Here is a 19,971-nt window from a genome sequence, read left to right on the forward strand (position 1 = left end):
ATAAATGTTTCATGGATGTGTGGCAGTCTCTGGTTTTATTGCACATTTATTTTTCACTTTCGTAACCGCTTATCCACTTAGAGTCGTGGGGGGGGGATGGGTGCTGCTGGTGCTGCTGGACGGGGCACCAGTCCATCGCAGGGCATGTTTTTGGACTGTGGGAGGAAACTGGAGCTCCCAGAGAAAACCCACGCAGACACGGGGAGAACATGCAAACTTCACACAGAAAGGACCCGGACCGCCCCGCCTGGGGATCGAACCCAGGACCTTCTTGCTGTGAGGTGACCGGGCTACCCACGAGACACCGTGCCACCCTAGTATTAATGAATTAATTCCAATTAACCTAGTCTTTGGACTGTGGTAGGAAACCTGCACAGATACGAGGAGAACATGCAAACTCCAGGACCTTCTTGCTGTGAGGCGACAGCACTACGGCGAACTTTCATCCCTCTTCTGCACATGCTCAGTCTTAATCTCTCCTCCGTCTCTCTGTCCCCAAAAACATCGAACCTGTGCCGGTGTCCTAAACAAGCTACAATATTAAATTATTGGTATTTTATGTCTCAGTTTTTATAATGAGCTTGTTTTCCACGTTCGGTCTGAACACTCGGGTCCACGACCAGGGTCCACTCACGGCTCATTTGCTTTGGATTTTGGAACATTCAAATCACCCAAACACCCCCCTACTGCAGCGAGCGTACACAAACACACAGGTGACATGCAAATATCATTTATAATGCCCGTCACATCCCACTAACCCACCGAGCACGAGCGAACAAAGAGGACACACACGGGATGGAGTTTGTTTTTGTAATTCTTAATAAATAGAAACAAATCTGCATAAAGCAGCAGCGCTGAAACTGCAGCGTTAGATTTCGGAAACACAGGTGCTCGCGCAGTCGAGAAAAGAGGATGTCTTCCAAACACACACACACACACACACACACACACACACACGGTCACGCAGACTGGAATTAGAAGGCTCCATTAACAATGACATCAGCTTTTAGTCACACGCATCACACGTACAGCGAGCACAAACACTCCTGCAGTACGGTGCAGCTCGTACCAGCATCAATTCTATTCTGATCCAAGCTGGTTATGCTGGTTAATACTGGTTAGTTGTACTCTGGTAGTCTGGTAGCATTTCCTTTCCCTGTGGCTGCTCCTGTATTCAGGGGTCGCCACCGTGGGACCACATACACCGGACGCCCGTCCTGATGCTGCAACATTTCTATTTTTTTTAACCGGGCTTGGGACCTGCACTGAGACCGGCACGGACAAGTGCACCTCGTCTGTTCTGGAAGCTGTGATTCATCAGAATGGAGTCGGACTACACCGTAAAAACCCGTACACGTGAACACTATGTGCCGTGTCCCAGTATAAGAGTGGAATTCAGCTTATTATCATATAATAACAACAGTAATAACATTAGGACGAGCTGTAATATCTGTGTATTTTCATTATCGTGTTTAGTCGTATCCAGTTCCTCTGACACGCCCTCCCTCAGACGAGTGCAAGCTCCACTGACCCCTTCTTATCCCCCCGTACTTCGGCGTGAGGCCTCGGGCTACTAATCAGAGTCCTTACACGGCGTCCAAGACCCCGCCCACTTTTTAGTCCGGTCTTTTCCCACTCACACAGCACACTAGTGGCCGGTCGTGCCCACTAAGGGGCACCTAGAGCTGAGATTCAGGGGCCAAAAACAAAAGTGTATAAACACCCTAAATCAGACAGTAACCAGTTATCTTATTCATTTATTCATTCATTGTCTTGTTTACCACTGATTTATCCTGGTCAGGGTCGCTGTGGGTACGAATTATCAGACAAAAGGCAGGAAGCATGCCAGACAGGTCGCCAGTCCATCACAGGGCACAGATTCAAACCTACGGCCATTTAGTATATTTACATCTTCGGCATTTAGCGGACGCTTTTATCCAAAGTGACATACAGTACTGTAAGAGTATACAGTCTAAGCAACTGAGGGTTAAGGGCCTCGCTCAAGGGCCCAACAGGGCTTGAACCTGTAACCTTGTGATCACTAGTTCAGTACCTTAACCGCTGTCGTTCTGTCCCGACACAATCACACCTCAAGATCTCTTGTAGTAGATCGCAGGGTCAGTTATTGTACGGCGCACCTGGAGCAGACAGGGTTAGGGGCCTTGCTCAAGGGCCCAACAGTGGCTGAATGGCAGAACTGGGATTCGAAGCTTTATCTCTTGTGTTTGTTCCAAACATTGCGCATGTTTACATTTAGCAGACGCTTTTATCCAAAGTGACTTACAGTACTGTGACAGTATACAGATGGGGCTTGAACCAGCGACCTTTTAATTGCCAGCCCAGTTCCTTAACCACTAGGCTACACTTGCCCCTAGTTAGTAGCTCCAGTTAACCTGACTGCATGTTTTTGTACTGTAGGAGGAAACCGGAGCACCCGGAGGAAACCCACACAGACACGGGGATTCAAACCCAGATGTTCTTACCCACCGTGCCGCCCGTATCTCAAGCTGAGAACTTCATTAATGATCTCAAACGGGACGTCGAATAAACCGCAGCAACCAGGACAAACTGAAGGTCCCCGAGCAGACGAAATAAACAAGAGAACGAGGAGTGAAGGGATTCACAGGACGCGAGAGGAGAGAACAGAGCGCCCCGCCTCAGAAGAGAGTGTTCCTCTCGCGCTGTACCGCTGCTTTTGTTCTTCACTCCCTCTTCCTGACACCCTGTGCGAGGAGACGGAACACAGTGCAAAGGATTATGGGATAAAGGAGAACAGGGTGGCCCACTCCACCGGAATGACCGCACGACACACACACCCACCCACACACTCACACACACACACACACCCACCCACACACTCACACACACACACACACACACACTCACACACCCACCCACCCACACACACACACACACACACCCACCCACACACTCACACACACACACACACACACACACACAGTTGCTCTGCCATTTGTTTATCGAGTCGATACTCCACGCTTGCCTCAGCAGCTGAGAACCGGAGCCAAGCGGCTTTCGTTTCACAACACACACACACACACACACACACACACACACACACACACTAGAGCTCATGTTACCCCCTCTGTCATACCCCACCGGACGCATGTCGTACTCAATGTGCTATTGTCCGTTTCCAGTTGGCCGTGACGGCGTTCTCCACCAGAGCGAACGCGCCGACAGGACGATTTTCCGTTTGCGGTGCTATCGGCAGGTCGGGGGCGACCCTGAGACCCTGCAATAAATCCCCATCCAGTCCGGGGGGTATTTCTGTGTTTCTTAGTGACCCACCGTGACCCTGACCAGGATAAACCGGCGGTAAAACCATCCCATAATGATCCTATAAAACTCAAGTGTTTTATATTCATTACTCTATGAACGATGGTACCGTAGGTAGCACTGTCATCTCACAGACAGAAGGTTCTGGGTTCGATTCCCTGGTTGTGCTGTGAGGAGTTGGCATGTTCTCCCTGTGTCTGTGTGGGTTTCCTCCTACAGTCCAAAGACATTCAGTCAGGTTATCTGGAGATACCAAATTGCCCTGTGTGTGTGTGTGTGTTGTGGCAACCTATTCAGGGTGTTTCCTGCCTTTCGCCCAATGGCTCAGCCTCACCACGCCCCTGACCAGGATAAAGCGTTGATAAAATGGAGTGTGAATGAATCAATGAAAATTCTGTGTGAAGTTGGCATGTTCTCCATGTGTCTGTGTGTGTTTCCATCCACAGTACAAAGACATGCAGCCAGGTTAAATGGAGATACCAAATTGCCGTGTGTGTGTGTGTGTTGTGGCAACCCTTCCCCACCGCGACCCTGACCAGGATAAAGCGGTGGTAAAACAGACTGAATGAATCAATGATGAATCAATATATTCACCGACATCAATCCTACACGCAAACCTATAAAAAGCTTTGAAGTCTTCACCTGAACCAATCACTATCAAGCTTTTGATGCGTAACCATAGCAACCACCCTGTAAAGGCCCGCTGAGGTAAGAAGCGATGACGTTTCCGAATTAAAGCGCTCGGTTTATAGTTGGTTTAATATTAGACACGTGGGCGAGCGTTATTAAGAGGGGGGTGAGGAGGCAGTCGGGCGAGGGACTTGGCTGAGTCGCTTCGCCCCGAATCAGCGGGCGGTCCTCGTCTCAGTGCCACGGTGACCGTGATCCGTACCTGGCAGCCGGTGCAGTGACTCAGCAAGTGTCACACACACACACACACACACACACACACAGCTTGTACACTGAATCAAGTTAAAATGTAGGGATTTAAGTAAATGCAGCTTTCAGTGACCGACTGGCACGCTGGTTTTCATTCGGGAAGGCATTTACACTTCAAAGAATTAAAGGTAAATGAGGAAGAGGAGGACAGCAACAATGGATGGATACCTGTACCTCTGGAGAAAGTGAGTCCCAGTAGTCCTGTTCTAACTGCTCAGTAAATGATTGGAATCCCGGAATATCCCGTGCGCCACCAAAATGCCCCAAAACAAACCAGACCTAGCAAAGGCAACCAGCGAGAGACCGGCTCAGTAACTCACGCCCCGGTTCCTCTGTAGCCCCACACAGACGTCCTGTCGTACACAGTAGCTCGGGTCCCGCCGCGGTCTGCGGTCTGAGCTAACGCACTCGATCAGAGCGAGGACAGAACGCCGTGTCGTTTTCCTGTACAGTATTTACCCTCTCGCCCCGTTTCATCTGGTTCAACACACTTTCATACGACAACTTCCTGCAAACTTTCTCACGGACCCAGAGGCCGAGGTGCCCGCATGCCTGCACCACTCACACCCAGGTACAGCGCAGCGCCTGAGCGACGACTAAACAGGAACGCACGCAACCGAGCGCCCATGCATCCACGCATGAGTAGAGTCGCAGTGAAGTCAAAGAAATATCGTGATACCTGAAATCCAGAGATTATAAATATTATTCAGTTATTTTTTATAAACATTATATAACATATCAATTCCTGTTATTATTCATTTGCTCTGATGGGGCGCCGACATGCACAAACAAGCTCAGACAACTGCAGTGAAAAAAACATACAAGTTTACATCCTACCTAATTCATGGAGTAGAACAGTATAGGAGGTGGCACGGTGGCTCGGTGGGTAGCACTGTCGCCTCACAGCAAGAAGGTCCTGGGTTCGATTCCCTTTCTGTATCCTGTCTGTATAAAGTTTGCATGTTCTCCCCGTGTCTGTGTGGGTTTCCTCCCACAGTCCAACATGCAGTGTGTGTGTTTGCCCTGGTGGTTCATGAATTTCGGGGCGGCACTGTAGCTCGGTGGGTAGCACCGTCGCCTCACAGCAAGAAGGTCCCGGGTTCGACTCCCAGGTGGAGTGATCCGGGTCCTTTCTGTGTGGAGTTTGCATGTTCTCCCCATGTCTGTGTGGGTTTCCTCTGGGAGCTCCAGTTTCCTCCCACAGTCCAACAAGCAGTGTGTGTGTTTGCCCTGGTGGTTCATGAATTTCGCCCACTAAATTGTACCCACCGTGACCCTGACCAGGATAAAGAGGTGGTAAAACAGGACAACGATTCTCAGCCCTTTTTTTCCTCTTAGACCTCTCTGTGTTCTGGGACAAAGATGCTGTTTGTCACTGCTAACAAATAAAAACATGACAGACTCTCCTGCTAAATGGCCAGCATTTTATAAGACTGCTGCTGGGTACCTTACAAAACCACAGGACTCAAAAGTCTCCCTAATAATCGGCAAAGCCCAAAATCATGGCCGTGATTAAGCTGGCTAAAGCTGTAATGATATAATAATTATAATATAAAAAGAAGGAGCCACGTCTGACGCTTCCAGCTTCTTATTTTTGTTTTGATCCCGGGCTGGAGAGTTCTCTCACTTCCTCTGAACAAGGACAGACAGAACGAGCCGCTCCGGAAAAAATAAAAGACGACGAACGGGACGAGCTCTGCTCCGGGCAACCACACACGGGACGGACAGAGTGTCCAATGTGTGTCCTACAGGGTGTCCTGCAGATCTACTGTTTGTCTTCTGTTCTTAAAGACGTGGACACAAACACCACATTCCATTCGGGCCGGGTGTTCTTTTTACTGAGAACGGGACATTGTTTTTGGGAAGGGGGGGGGCGAGTGCGAGACTGTGTGCGGACGCTGTGTTTAAGATGACCTCACCTTTGTTAGCTATCACGCTAGCTCCTCTCAGCGCTAGTTCTCAAGCACGCACACATGCTAATGAGCACGCACACATGCTAATGAGCACACACACACACACACACACACACAGAAATGCTCGGTTTCATGTCACTGTGCCCTCATCACCCTCAGCGTTTGGAGAGAGAGACAGTGCTCGCCATTCTCACGGAAAGCAAACCGACAGAGTTAAAGGTCGACGCCCTCGCAGTCAGGCGTGCACTCGTAAACGGAGACGTCAGGGTCACGGGATACACGCCGAAACGTCTCGCTCGAATTTAACGGAATCCGAGAATCCCAGGTAGCCTAGTGGGTAGAGCTTTGCACTATCAATTGAAAGGTTGAGAGTTTGAATCCCAAATATGCTATGCAGACACTGTTGGGCCCTTGAGCAAGGCCCTTAACCCTCTCTGCTCCAGGGGCGCCGTACAACGGCTGACCCTGCGCTTTGACCCCGGCTTCCAAACAAGCTGGGATACACTAAGGAAAATAAGGAAATAAAATAATAATAATTCTTCACTCTGTGTGCCTGCGAGCTAGTATACAGGGCGTGTGATAACCTGCTCGGCCGTGAACACATAAACACACTCACGCGTCCATTAAAGCACCAACTGTAAAATCCTTTCCTGGAACTATCAGCAGGACTCACCACTTGGATCCAGGGCAGCAAACACACTCCCACACTCCCACACACCCCCAGCTGGCAACGGCAAACATGCCCACAAACAAAGCAGAACTTATCTCCCGGCGCCCTCCCCCAGGGCTCCACAACACACCCACACATCCACGGCGGGGGGCGCAGATTAAACACTTAGCACGTACTTCAAATGAGGCGACCAGCCAAGGGTCATTAGTGCAGCATTTCTCAGAGAATGGAGCCAACGGTCCACTGGAGGAATCAACGGCCGCCCGTCATGTGGGCGCATTTCCATCACAAACCATCCGGGATGTTCAATAGGAGCTGTGTCATGCTAAAAAAGGGCCGAACTCTCCCAGGACCGAACGTCCTTTCGTTTAAATACTCCTCCAGCTGTACGTTAGCGTTCACGAGAGCTTGAACAAGAGCTTGTGTTATAGACGTAAACATATATAAATATATGTTATATATATTACAGACTATGATAAGGTATATTTATATACATTATAGACGTATATAAATATAGACAAAGTGTTAAAGAACCAACTCGCATTTTTTATTCTAATTTTTAATTCTATTGTTTTGATACTGGATTGTCCTGGGGTTCCTTTCTGTGTGGAGTTTGCATGTTCTCCTGGTGTCTGTGTGGGTTTCCTCCGGGTGTTCCGGTTTTCTCCCACAGTCCAAAGTTTGTGTGTGTGCCCTGTGATGGACTGGCGACCTATCCAGGGTATTTCCTGCCTTTCTTCCAGTGAATCAGACCCACTGCAACCCTGACCAGGATAAATTGTGGTAAAACAACCAGTGAATGAATAAATAAATTAATATTTAAATACTTTACGCAAATTAATATGTATTATAAGTCTATCTTTATTGTATTTTATTCAACATTAATAATTATAGGTATGTTTGGTAGGTTTTGCTGCTGTAACCAATCAATTAATCTGTAATTAATTAAGTAATCAATCAATCTGTCAATATAGAAGTAATCAGCTGGTTAGAATGAAATTCTGTTCCTGTTAGTAAACAACAGAATGCATTTTGTGTGAATTCTACATTCACATACATACTGATCTACTGTACCAAACAATAAATACATTAGATTTTTATTTTACTTTTTTTATTTTACCAGTTTGTTGTGGACGTTTACAGAACCGAACGATCCCTTCACAAACTGTGTATCTGATCACCCACGTACACCCCTGTGTGAAGAGAAAAGGCCTTGATGAAGCTGTTGATAAACTCAGTAACCTCTCTCTGTGTGTGTGTGTGTGTGTGTGTGTGTGTGTGTGTGTGTGTGTGTGAGCGCGTGATTGTGGCATGTACGCGGCCTCCTACACCGAGGCACTATTTGCATGAGCTGAATGCGTGCGTGTGTGTGTGCGTATGTGTGTACGTGTGCGTGTGGAAGAAGCATTTATCTCAGTGTCACTGCCACACACACACACACGCACACACTCATACACACTTGCACACACACACAGAGCGATGCATGACTGAATTACTGTGCATGTGTGCATGTGAGCTTCTCTCTGTCAGGCCATCTAACCTTCCTTCCCTGAACCAGGCACGCTCAGTGTGTGTGTGTGTGTGATTTTGGTTTCGCTGTGACAGCATTCCTACATGTCAGAGTGACCAGTAAAGAACCTGCCAAGGGAAACGGTCAAAACACACACACACACACCTCATGCAAACATGGACACAAACAAACTCCAGCCTCGCCTTCCCAACAGTCCAACCCTTATCAGGTGTGTGTGTGTGTGTTCATTTCAATGAAATTTGCAGCCATAAGCAGTTGAACTGTCAACCTTCCTTGGAAATGAAAATCTGCCATTTGAATCCAAGCCTGCTTGACTGTGTACAGATTCACCCACATTTTAGCAGATTTTAGATCATAAATTTTTGTATAATTGATGATTTATTACAGAAAATTAACAGCTTGTGTGTCTTTTTTAACCTTACAAACCCAGAATCTGTCCCAAAACTGAGTGAGCTGCCTCAGTAGGGCGGGTTCGAACAAGCAGCGAACTTTACAACTGTTATTGAGACGCTGCCCACCGCTGCCGTTTTAGCCTGCTAAGCTAACACAGTTAGCCTCAGGCCATTCAAACCAATGGGCTGATGTAGCACAACCCGTTAGCATTCCGGCTAACGTCCCTTCGTGTACCGAAAACGGTTAAACTGTCTCAGACACCAAACATTACAAATAAATGACACTTAATTCATGAGAATTACTTATATTTAAAATAAAAAAACTCCGCTTGCGTCCACTTTATTAGTAATTTTTGTGAGAAAAGTTTGCCTTCACGGCTAACGTAGCCTCGGACGCTCCTTAATTATTCAATCAGATTATCACTCAGAATTAAGGCGCCTCAGTGGAGCATTTTAATGTGTCTTAAGAATTTAGACATGCCCTCATCTCATGAGCTATGTACAGAGATCGCTAGGTTTTCACACAGACCTCCTGTGTAAGGAAACATGGGTGACTGTCCACAGTCAAGCAAGCTTTGTGTAGCTGGGCTTAGAGGCTGCTGTGCAAAAACTTACATTTACATCATTTAGCAGACTCCTTTATCCAATGCGACTTACAGTACTGTGGGAGTATACAGTCTGAGCAATTGAGGGTTAAGGGCCTTGCTCAAGGGCCCAACAGCAGCAACCTGGTAGTGGTGGGGCTTGAACCAGCAACCTTCTGGTTACTAGTCCGGTACCTTAACCACTAGGCTAAGGTTTGCCTGGTTTGAACATGGACAGTGTCACCTACGTTCCAGCAAGATGGGTCTTAAATAACGTAAACAAAAAGACACACTTTTACTCAGAATACAGTGAATTTGAGTGTTTTTTACCCCTAGACCTTGGCAAGAGACAGATGTTCCATGTACTTTAAGTTTATGGTCAAACTAGCCCTATTTATTTAGGCACAAAAACTAGAAGTTACTATAGTATATTATTTTAGCACTACTTTACATTTAGATTTTCGTCATTTAGCAGAAGCTTTTATCCAAAGTGATCTGTGAACTGTGACAGTATATTGTCTAAGCAATTGTGGGTTAAGAGCCTCGCTCAAGGGCCCAACAATGACAACTTGACAACCCTTTCGATTAATAGTCCTGTACCTTATCCGCTAGGTTAGAACTTCCCTAAAAAATTACTTTGTAAAAACGGGCGACAAACATAGAACAGGGCGCAAATTTACACTAGTATTTCTGACCCACTGTTCTTTCTGGAAGGCACAATAGTATGTGATTTGGAACATAAGAATGTAAAGCACTTACATGTATCTGAGTCGGACTTGATGGAAGTCCGGGTTGCAGTAGAGTCTTTCCAGCTGTTCCTGGGCGTCCTCCGCCACGCTCTGCCACACCCGTGTGTCCGCACGCCGTATCTGCCAGTGATACGGGAGTGCGGTGTGATGCCGCACGCAGTCGCAGCCGTATATACACGTACCACCCAAAAAATCCACGCAGATGGGCATGTCGTCTGGACGCGTGTGATACTGCAGCTGCATCAGCAGCTCGAACACTAGATCCAACGAGGCCTCGTCACTCTTGTCCCGGAAAAGCTCACCGTTCAAGTCCGAACCCTGCGATGACTCCGTGGCATAGGTGCCACCCGTCTTGTCCGTCTCGCGTGCCACCTGTGGCACTGCGACCACCATGGCTGTGTCGTTCGCCGAGGAATCGCTGGTTACTTGTGCTGCTTTTTGCTCGTTTCCCGCAAGCTCATCAGCGCCCACATTGGTCTGCGCCTCCACAGCCACTGCGGCGACACACATGAGACTCTGCTGCCCAGCAGCCGGCGCTGGATTCCTCGGCACAAACACACCATCTCCAGCTACCAAATCATCCGAACTGAGTATCGTACTTAAAATAGGGTCCTCCAGAGACCGTAAGCACTTAGCATCCAGTTTTCTCTGCGTGTGCTTCTTCTTGAAATAAGGTTTCACTAATGGGATCTTGTCCACCAGTCCGAGCCGGCGCTCAGTAAAATCCTGCTCCGTCATGTCCAGGCTCTCCAGCACTTTAGCTCCGGTGTCCTCTGCGTCTGGCATCAAGCACAAACTGTTCTCCATGGCTCTCCAGATCCTGAAAGAAAAAGAAAACATGACGATTTATAAAGGTCCACGATTAGTCACGCAGTTTAAGCAAGTGTGATCGGGACTTTAGGTCACGCTGAGTCAGAAATGCGACTGGATCCTTTCACGCGAAAGGAAAGACTGTAAATGAGAGGGAGGGCGAGTGTTGCAATCAAACTGAAACAGAAAGCTATAAATATCAGAACAGAAAAGAACAGAACAGGATAGGACAGAACAGAATAGAACAGAACACAACAGAATAGAATAAAACAGAATAGAACAGAACAGGATAGGACAGAACACAACACAACAGAATAGAATAAAACAGAACAGAATCTAACAGAACAGAATCTAACAGAACACAACAGAATAGAATAAAACAGAATAGAATAGAACAGAATCTAACAGAAAAGAACAGGATAGAACAGAACACAACACAACAGAAAATAACAAAATAGAATACAACAGAACATAGTAGAACAGAATAGAACAGAACAAAATAGAACAGAACAGAGCAGAACAGAACCGAGTAGAACAGAACAGAACAAGAACAGAACACTCTTATTTGTCATAGTCAGCAAAATAATTTTTCCGTGTACATTTTTGCCCTGCGTCTTTACAATTGTGCACTCATGTACATTTTACATTGTCCTAAACTGAGGCCTGCAGTTCTTAAGATGTTCCTAAAGGTTATTTGTGGTCGTCTATATGTTCTTGGTAAAAATTTGGTAGACCGACCTCTATTCTAAGGTTCACCACTGTTCCTCCACTGTTTTCTTAATTTGTGTGTGAAATTGAACCCAATTATCAGTTGAATTTGGTAAAACAAATTGGTTAAAAGGGGGCGATTACTTTTACACACAGGTCTAGATAAATATGTAAATATATAAGTGTGATAAATATGCAAAAATAGATCAAATTGGGAAGGAAACGAATATTATTCACAGCACTGTATACCTTTCCTTTAGCACTATGCACTGTCACCTTTGCACACGTATGGCACGTGTAATACTACAATTCACAGCCACTTTATAATTATTATTATTATTATAATTGTTATATTCTGGTGCATCTTCACACTGGCACTTGCATAATACTTAGGCTACTGACTGTACAGTGTTTTTCAATTCTAATTTGACGTTTTATTGCATTATTACTTTATGCAAATTAAGGCACGTTTCACTGTTTATTCTTTAACGTCTGTAATTATGTTGGGTTTTGCTTCTGTCTTTTTTCTACAGTGCTGCTGTAACACACGAATTTCCCTCTGAGATCAATTAAATGATCTAACTAACTAACTATCCATCTATCTATCTATTAAACACCTCAGGAGTTCCTGGTTTCTCTCTGTGCACCAGACACTGTGCGGTTTGGGACAGGGCCTAAAAAACGCCCCAGTCAGTCTTTATTCCCTCCCTCAAAGTAAGTCAGTAAGTGGATTGTGTAATGAAACGGGGTTTGGTGATACAATCAGGGCAGTGTAAGTTCTATTCTCAGGGGGAGAATGAATCTGTTAGCCGCTCTGATTCACATCTCTCTGGCTCTGCCTACGTGCAGCGGTGCGCCGTTCCGCACGTAACCTTCCGCTTCCACCCAGCGCGCCGCGCACAGCGAGTTCTCCAAACAACCTACCAACCATCCATCCATACATACAGCCCAGACAGGCACACACACAACCAGAGCGTGTGTGTGTGCGCGTCTGCCCACGACTCGAGTACGACCGAATACGTTTATTAAACACCCAAACATTTAATCACATTAAAATCGCGAGCGCATTACAGCGCACAATCAGGAAACACCCGAACAAAACCGTGTGCTCAACACACACACAGGTCTGGAGTTTTAGGTGGTGCGATTAATCGTTTAACTGTAGTCAGCAGTGGTTACTAATGTAATGTGGCAGAGAATTTTGGCCTTTCTATTAACTACAAAACTCCAGAGTTTATAACCCGACCCTTGTGTTCTAATGCAGGACACGTAAACCAATTCAACAGGGCGAATAAAATCGAATCGAATGCACTAGTCTACAAAGTTAGGTTCTAGTTAGAACTAGTACTGGTATCCTGATTAAACAACATTTAAATAGTGGGAAGTTAAAAAGTTCCGAACACGATCACTCGTGCGTCTCCGTGCGTATAAACATTCCAAACATTCGAAACGATTAATTGTTAAGTTGGGCATTTTGAAGTATAGTTATAGTTTTCAGTATGCCTACTTCAATGTTTTGCACGGTTCGATTTAACAAGCTAGCTTTTTTTTATGTGTAGCTATCGACTACCACGGAACATTAGTTATTTTATTGACGCGTTACGAATATTCGAGTATATCTGGAGTCAAATATGAACCTGATATGTCGAATTAGTTGCATGATTTGATTTAAGAACAATATACATTGTAGTTTGTTAAGCAAGTCTTTCTGCTGCCGAAAAAAAAACAGAAGGCAAAGGAACTCAACATTTGTGTTGTATTAGGTGGAAGGTTTTGGGTTTTCTTCCCCCAAAAACACTAGGTTCAGGGAAAGAAAGGTAGAAAAACCCAAAACATTTGCGCTAAACTAAATTATAATTTTATTTGGCCTAATAAGGATTAGCATGTAGATTTAATTAGTTATTCTTGATAATGTGCTAATGCTTTGATTTTATGTACTATAGATGGCTTTTTTTAAAATAAACCCGAATATTTCACAAAAGTCGCAAAGATTAATAATCGTAAGTCGACAGCAGGTCGAATCAGTCGCTTTTGTCCATCGGAACAAGTTAGTCTAGCTGGAGGTGCATCTGCTGGGTTCAAACTGATCACGGTCGCGTCCCGGGGAGCACAGACCAGGTAACATTTCTGAAATCCTCCACCGATTACAAACCGCGTCATTACGCCCGAACATCCAGGTGAGCAGCACGACGCTCCGTGCGTCCGGGTGCGAGGTTCCCATACCTGTGAACAACGCGCTCCCCCGGTCTCTCCCTCCGCACCGTCCGCGTAACTCCCTCTCCAGATCCAGCATGAGCCTCCGGTTCCAAATCTGCGCACCACCGACACGGTAAAAAAGAGGACGAGGACGACAAACACACGTACCGACTGACCCGCTTCCGAAGTGATAATCTCCCCGGTTCCTTTAGTGCGCAAGGATCCGGAGCGCGGTTCTCCGTGACTACCGAATTCTCTCTCTCTCTCTCTCTCTCTCTGACGTCACATGGGGCGGGGCTTAGTGTCACCGGTTATCGTGACGGTCAAATGATTCATTTTAGCGACTCGAATCATTTCAGAACACTGAGCCGATTCCCAGTTGATGCATCACCGCCTAATAATAATGTGTTTATTTATTAGGATTTAACGTCATGTTTTACGCACTTACTCTGTACATGAGGTTTATCAGTTTAAGTCTTTGCAGTGATAGCTCAGTGGTTAAGGTACTGGACTAGTACACTGAAGGTTGCCGGTTCAAGCCCCGCCACCACCAAGTTGTCACTGTTGGGTCCCTGAGCAAGGCCCTTAACGCTCAATTGCTCATCATGTTCAGCTCATTGTGTAAGTCACTTTGGATATAAGCGTCTGCTGTAAATGTAAGTCTTTAGTGTCAGACACGAAAAATTTTGTACTTCCAGTTCACCTCACTTGCACATCTTTGGAAACCCACACAGACACCAGGAAACCGAACACAGGACCTTCTTGCTATGAGGTGATGGTGCTACCCACCGAGCCGCCCAGCGTTTAATATAATTCAATGCATTTGATGGGTAGTGCTGTCGCCTCACAGCAAGAAGGTCCTGTGTTTGATCTCCCCGTGTCTGTGTGTGAGCACTCCGGGTGCTCTGGTTTCCCCCCACAAGTCCAGTCAGGTTAACTGGTGTGTGTGTGTGTATCTACCCTGTAATGGACTGGTGACCTGCCCTGGGTGTTTCCTGCCTTTCGACCAATAAAACAGACAATGAATGAACGAATGAATGACCTATTTTCACTAACTGCTTTATTGTGGTCAAAATTGCAGTAGTTCCTGTGCCACCCAGAAACTGGGGTAAACAAGGTGCCAGTTCTTCACACATTTAACTATTGCAGGTTTTGGGAGGTGGGGGAAGTTTGCTGTAGATTTGCTCCACAAATAGAGAGCAAATACAGCAAGGAAACTCATTTTTGCTTTCGAGTAGCAACAACAGGACGATTATCAGACAAAAAGTTTAGGTTTTTAATTTTCTGTTACCCTATTTCATTTTTTTAGGGTTTTTCATGACACCGCTTTAATTAAATCTATTGCAGTTGGGTTGTAAATATGACACTTGTACTGTCTGACTCCAGTGGCGATTCTTTGACCAGTCAACCATTAGCACTGTTTCTCGCCCTGACCATTCAGCCCTCTTCGGTACACTTGGTCCCTTGTCAAGAAGGGTTTCCAAATTTAGCATGGGTACTTAGGTACAGTAAGGCTCACTTGGCAATAGCGACAACCACTAAATGTGGGATCACATAGATAGATACACAGGCAGACAGACAGATAGATTGATCCCAAAGGAAATTAAAGTCACAGTAGCATTATACATTTACATTTTCTGCATTTTGCAGACGCCTTTATCCAAAGCGACTTACATTACAGTTACAGTATACACTCCGAGCAATTGAGGGTTAAGGGCCTTGCTCAAGGACCCAACAGCAGCAACCTGGCAGTGGTGGGTCTTGAACCAGCAAGCTACTGATTACTAATCCAGTAACTTAACCACTAGACTACTGCTTGCCACAATATAAAAATTCAACAATATAAAACATATGATTAAAATACAAAATAATGCAACTTCGTTTACAATTAAATAGTAATTTCTTCTATTAAACGAGACCCAAACGTGACAAAGTTGGATGGAAGGAAAAGTTTCCATTGGTGGTTCCAAGGCAGGTGTAGCCTAGCGGTTAAGGTCCTGGACTAGTAATCGAAAGGTCGCTGGTTCTACCCCCACGACTAGCAGGTTGTCACTGTTGGGCCCTTAACCCTAAATTCATTGCTTAACTGCTTTGGATTAAAAAAAAATAGCGTCTGCTGAATGCCGAAAATGTAAATAGTGGTTCAGTGAAGTCGGTTCACTCTAAAGAGTCATTTAAAAAGGAATCGATACCGCACATGAATCTTTTGCAGCGAGCAGATGAAACAAAACAGGAAGTAGAGTAGAGCGCGTTCTTTGTGCGAATCGACTCACTTTACTGGTTTTCACTAAACAATATGAGTAAATAAAGCCCCTATAAATAATATGTCTATACATGTAGAACTAGATGTGTATTTTCTGGATCTGAGTGTCCAGTACTAACAGAGAGAACAGTGATACGTGCAGAAGGGTGTCGGTTTGGACCGGGCGGGGGGGGGTGGGGGTGTTCTCTGTACATTAAACGATAGATTAGTCGGGGTGACACGGTGTTCCAAACCCACATAAACATTTTATCACCAGTATTTAACACCTCCAGCAGGGAACTGGGCCAGAGGTGACCGGCGCGTTCACGCAGGAGTCATCCGTGCACGTGAAGAGAGCGTGCATGCCAGGGCGCGTTCACGTGCCCCGACATGACGTCACAGCGACCACACGTGCATCACGTATGCACCAGGCTGCAGAAAATAATAATAATAATAATAATAATAATAATAGTAATAATAATAGTAATAATAGTAATAATAGTAATAATAATAACAATAATAATAGTAATAATAATAATAGTAATGGTAATAATAATAATAATAATAATAATAGTAGTAATAATAATAGTAATAGTAATAATAATAATAATAGTAATAATAATAGTAATATAATAATAGTAATATAATAATAATAGTAATAATAATAATGATAATAAAAGTAATAATAATAATAATTATAATATTAATGATAATAATAATAATAGTAATAATAATAGTAATATAATAATAATAATAATAATAGTAATATAATAATAATAATAATAGTAATAATAATAATAGTAATAATAATAATAATAATAATAGTAATAATAATAATTATAGTAATAATAGTAGTAATAAAAATAATAATAATAATAATCATATTAATAATAACAATAATAATAGTAATAATAATAATAGTAATAGTAATAATATAATAATAGTAATAATAATAATAATAGTAACAATAATAATAGTAATAGTAATAATAATAATAATAATAGTAATAATAATAATAATAATAGTAATAATAATAATAATAATAATAGTAATAACAATAATAATAATAATAGTAATAATAGTAATAATAATGTTTGGTGTTTAAAGGCAGTTTATTGATAGTTAGGTGCAGGTTGTGGTTTTCCTTTCGAAACAGAATTAAAATGTAGATTAATGAATTGTTCTGGACACCTGATATTTGTCCAGTGTTTATTTTATTACTTTTTTGGTTGATAATGTTGTTGCTTCTCTGGTAGATCTGTTAGATAAATAAACTTAAACACCTAAAGCGAGGGGGATTCGGCAGGCTTAGTCACGGGAGAGCAGGTTCATCATTTTATGATTTATTTATTATTTACACTGGTCAGACATAACATTATGACCACCTTCCTAATATTGTGTAGGTCCCTCTTTTGCTGCCCCATACACAACAAACTGTGATGCTCTGTGTATTCTGACACCTTTCTATCAGAACCAGCATGAACTTCTTCAGCAGTTTGACCTACAGTAGCTCGTCTGTTGGATCGGACCACACGTGCCAACCTTCGCTCCCCACGTGCATCAATGAGTCCTGGCCGCCCAAGACCCTGTCACCGGTTTACCACTGTTCCTTCCTTGGAGCACTTTTGGTAGATACTGACCACTGCAGACCGGGACACACCCCACAAGAGCTGCAGATTTGGAAATGCTCCGACCCAGTCGTCTAGCCATCACAATTAGCTAATGGCTTGTTCACACTACACGATTTTTGCCCTGACTTTCGCTCGCCGACTGGTCGCCGCTAGATGTGTCAGCTCGGGAGCAACTCGGCGTTCGCTCGGCGGTCTAAACTCGGCTCTCAATCGCTATGTGTGAACTGTTCAACAACTCGATCTGAGGAGAGATATCTAGCTTGTTGAATATCTGGATCAGTCGGTTGCGACTGGCAATAATTGTGGTGAGGGGGATAATATAGTTTCCATCAGAATACATCGGCATACACACAAGCTTTACAATATTTGTGAACTTATCGTCCACGCCAAACCATAATACCCACAATGCATTACAAAAATATTTTTATAAAATATATCTTTATAAATAAAATATTTATTAACCTCCAACTCGCTACAGAAAAGAACAATCCCTGCTGGTCGCGTTGCCAAATCCACTCGGATTCATTTATTATCATATTATTACTCTTGCTTTTACGCTGCACATCAGTGCACAAACTTTGATTGCTCGCTACTTGTTGTTTTTTGGACGTGGTATCATTTAACCCTCGTCACTGCTCGCCTGCGATTCCTCCCGGTGATAGATGGTGTAGTGTGAAACAAGAGATCCAGTCATGTAGTGTGAACTGTACAGCGACCTGACGTGTAGTGTGAACTTGGCATAAGTAGAACTGCAACCACAGTCAGCCGACCAGCTACTCGGTCCACCAGTCAGCTGACACATGGCTGGAGTTCTGATGCGTCTCTCTCTAAAGGATAAACTAACAAAAAATGAAAGAAAGAACGTAATTCAACGAAAGAACCTAAAGTTGGTTCAGAGAATCAAAACTGCTAGAGATTCAACATAAGAGACGATGGACGCTAATGTAAACAGATCTCCAGTAGGCAAATTTAAACGAGATCTATTTTCTCTTCGCACCGTTTAACTACCTTACTGACGTCTCTGGGCTTTCTTAAATAGTCCCGGAGTCTGGTGTGGTGTATCAGCGCTATTTAGAGCAACAACTACTGAAATTTGTACTTAGTTTCAGATCACATTTGTGTAGGCATAATTTAGATTTATTTTTAGATCCTCCTGCCTAAAGCTCATGGTTGTTTATTGTTAGCACAAAATTCAGAGGTATTGGTGCCTAAAATTGTGCATTTAATTGTAACTCGAGTCCCCAGAGAATCAGAAACATAAACTTAAATCCACGGGTGATTTCTGTAAGGGGTTTGAAATCTCAGAATATGAAGCAGAATCTTGGAGCACTGTAAATGAAAGTAGACCTGCTTGTTTTGAAGAAGAGCTGTTGATAGAAGGTTGAAACCTGCCAGAACAAAGCTCGTGTTGAACCCCATGTTCTCCCGACACTTGCGGTTTGCTTAAGCGCATTAACGGCTGAACTAATGCAGAGCGCTGTGTTTGTGTTGTCAACACTTTTTGACGTGAAATCAGCACCAAAACAACGTTTAAAAAGAACACGGGTGTTGTGTGTGGATGGATAAACGTTTTTCTGGCCGTCGCAGTGCCACGGGGAAGCTCTGCTGTGTGCTTGAACATGCCAGCACGTGCCCTTTCCATCAAACCGGAATCTGGAATTAAATAATGTGACGTCTGTGCTTTCCCATGACTACTACACAATCGGCGCTGAAAGCACGGAGGGAGGGGACGGCCTGAAAAGAGAAATCACGTGACGTGATCCGAGTACGAGAAACGGAATGCCTAGAAGAGAACAATAGTTCAAAATACAACTAATACATAGATAATAATATAATAATAATAATCATTATTTATATATCAGCTTTCATACAGTAGCAGTTCAAAGTGTTTAACAAGACAGAAATAAAAGCAAATGCTTAAATAAAATTAAATAAATAAATGAATAGACTATAAATCAGTGTCACTGACGCCCGGGATTTTAAGATAACTGTCTCAGTGTTGGCGGAAAACAGGACTTTAACCTGCTACTCTAAACTGTGGGGATTTAACCCCATAACCAAAATACCTTCATAAGACCCACTATACACATAGACAACCTGTATTTATGTTATTATGGGATTTAACCCCATCCCCAACATTCTATAGTGAGACCCTATATTCTCACAGACGACCAGTATTTGAGTTATGAAGAGGGATTTAACCCCATCCCTAAAATACCTTCATAAGATCCTATATTACCATGGATGACCTGGGGATGTAACCCCATCCCCAAAATACCTTGGTGAGACCCTATATTCCCATGAAT

At 44.1% G+C, this 19,971-nt stretch overlaps 1 protein-coding gene across 3 annotated transcripts in view; it reads right to left on the reverse strand.

Moving 5' to 3' along the window:
- Positions 1-14,022, reverse strand: part of tiparp (TCDD-inducible poly(ADP-ribose) polymerase) — a 29,103-nt gene extending 15,081 nt beyond the window's left edge. The window contains exons 1-2 of one of the 3 annotated variants that reach the window (XM_063004305.1): positions 13,820-14,022; positions 10,089-10,898 (exon numbers count right to left, since the gene is read on the reverse strand). In XM_063004305.1, the coding sequence (XP_062860375.1) occupies positions 10,089-10,885 (797 nt within the window). In that variant the 5' untranslated portion in view covers positions 10,886-10,898; positions 13,820-14,022. Of the gene's footprint in view, positions 1-10,088; positions 11,007-13,819 lie in introns of those variants that run through there. The other 2 variants (XM_063004306.1, XM_063004304.1) reach the window with 2 other exon arrangements.
- Between the last annotated feature and the right edge of the window lie 5,949 nt (positions 14,023-19,971).

Source organism: Trichomycterus rosablanca, chromosome 11 (assembly GCF_030014385.1).
Source record: "Trichomycterus rosablanca isolate fTriRos1 chromosome 11, fTriRos1.hap1, whole genome shotgun sequence".
Classification (NCBI taxonomy): Eukaryota; Metazoa; Chordata; class Actinopteri; order Siluriformes; family Trichomycteridae; genus Trichomycterus; species Trichomycterus rosablanca.